The sequence below is a fragment of the Aureococcus anophagefferens genome (genome assembly GCF_000186865.1).
Source record: "Aureococcus anophagefferens unplaced genomic scaffold AURANscaffold_70, whole genome shotgun sequence".
NCBI classification, from domain to species: Eukaryota; class Pelagophyceae; order Pelagomonadales; family Pelagomonadaceae; genus Aureococcus; species Aureococcus anophagefferens.
Genome location: NW_008705621.1, coordinates 14,512 through 15,952, shown reverse-complemented (window position 1 = coordinate 15,952; position 1,441 = coordinate 14,512). Strand labels below are relative to the sequence as shown.

General features: G+C 68.1%; 1 protein-coding gene across 1 annotated transcript in view; it reads left to right on the top strand.

Moving 5' to 3' along the window:
* Window positions 1–789, top strand: part of AURANDRAFT_68165 (hypothetical protein) — a gene marked incomplete at both ends in the record, with an annotated part of 12,154 nt that extends 11,365 nt beyond the window's left edge. Inside the window, one exon of the mRNA XM_009043805.1 lies at window positions 636–789. Within this exon, the coding sequence (XP_009042053.1) occupies window positions 636–789 (154 nt within the window). The remainder of the gene's footprint in view (window positions 1–635) is intronic.
* Window positions 790–1,441: the final 652 nt, after the last annotated feature.

Genomic DNA, 1,441 nt, shown 5'->3' with positions numbered 1-1,441 from the left:
GCCCGACTACTTCGAGGTCGACGGGGACATCGTCGGCTCCATGGGCGTGGCGGATCCTTTCCATCGTCAAGAGCGCGACGTAAGAGCTCGTCCTCGACATCGCCCGCGTCGCCGACCTCCGCTCCCTCCGGGCCGATGTGAACATATCCCGCCGGCGGGATATGTTAGGCGCCACCGTTGCCAAGGCGTGGCTCAGGACCCTCGATACACGAGTAGGCGCCCGAGTTTAAAGGCGACGACCAGGACGCGCGCCGCTCGCCCTGCCCCGCGCCGAGGCTGTTCGCGCGGATCTGGTACGACTCCCGGACCATCGTGGGCTTGCCGTCGCCGCCGCCGCGTTTCTGGCCCCGGCGCCGGCCGTGGCCGCCGCCGTGGCCCTGGCCGCCGCCGTGGCCCTGGCCGCCGCCGTGCTCCTGTCGCCGAGCGGCGTTGTACGCGGCGAGCTCGTCGGCGTAGAGCGGGCCGTCGAGCGACTCGCGGCGTGACGGGGCCAGCTTGGGCTCCGGCGGTGGCGGAAGCGCCTTCCGCTCAGACGGCGGGACCTCGAAGCACCACGCGCTGTGGCAGTCGACGCCGGGGTCAGGCCGCGCCGCGTGCTTGAGGAGGACGGACCAGGGCGGCCGCGTCGCGCGCAGGCGCAGGATCCACTCGCTCATGCTCGACGAGCCCGTGGCCACGAAGTGGTGCGCGTTCGCACAGACGACTGATTCGACGACGCCTCGTTCCGCGATCGAGATGCCGCGCACGGCCTCGGCGAAGTCGGACGTCGCCGTGCGCACGGAGTCGTAGCCGATGCCCCAGCCCTCCGGGACGCGCACGGTCATGAGGAAGAGGGGCCGGCTCCGGCGCATGGTGACGTTACGGAGCTTGTTGATGCGGTACTTGGCGTGCGCGACCTGGGCGGCGCAAGGGCAGGGCATTCCCAACTTTGAAAGCGCCGCTCTTGGCCAGTTTCCCCTCGATTCGGCTCATTTTTGGACGAGTGATTATCTCTCAGAGCGGTCTCGAGGCACGGATAGGTTGTTTGGAACGAGCGCGCGCGGCGGCACACTCAAGTCGAAGCGACGTTGAATCACGGCCCCGCGCGCCACTTCGTCGGTATACAAGGCGTCGAAGTAGTCGCCCGTCCGGAGATGCGCCGCGTCGTAGGCCGCGCCGAGCTTGTCCACGATCATCTTCGCCCGGGTGATCAGGCGGCTGTTGACGGTCAGCACGTTGGGGTTGAGCTCTCGGTCGTCCTTCATCTTCGAGAGGACCCACCGCTTCGGAGAACTCAGGCTCATGTGGTACATGGTCTTGTCAACGGGGACCTCGACGACCACGTTTTTCGGCGGATCGAGCAGGAAGTCTTCGCAGGTGGCCACGTCGCCGCATCGCGCCGCGTCGTTGCGGATCCGCGTGGGCCACCGCTTCCGGTGGTCCTCGAAGTAGCGCTGCGACA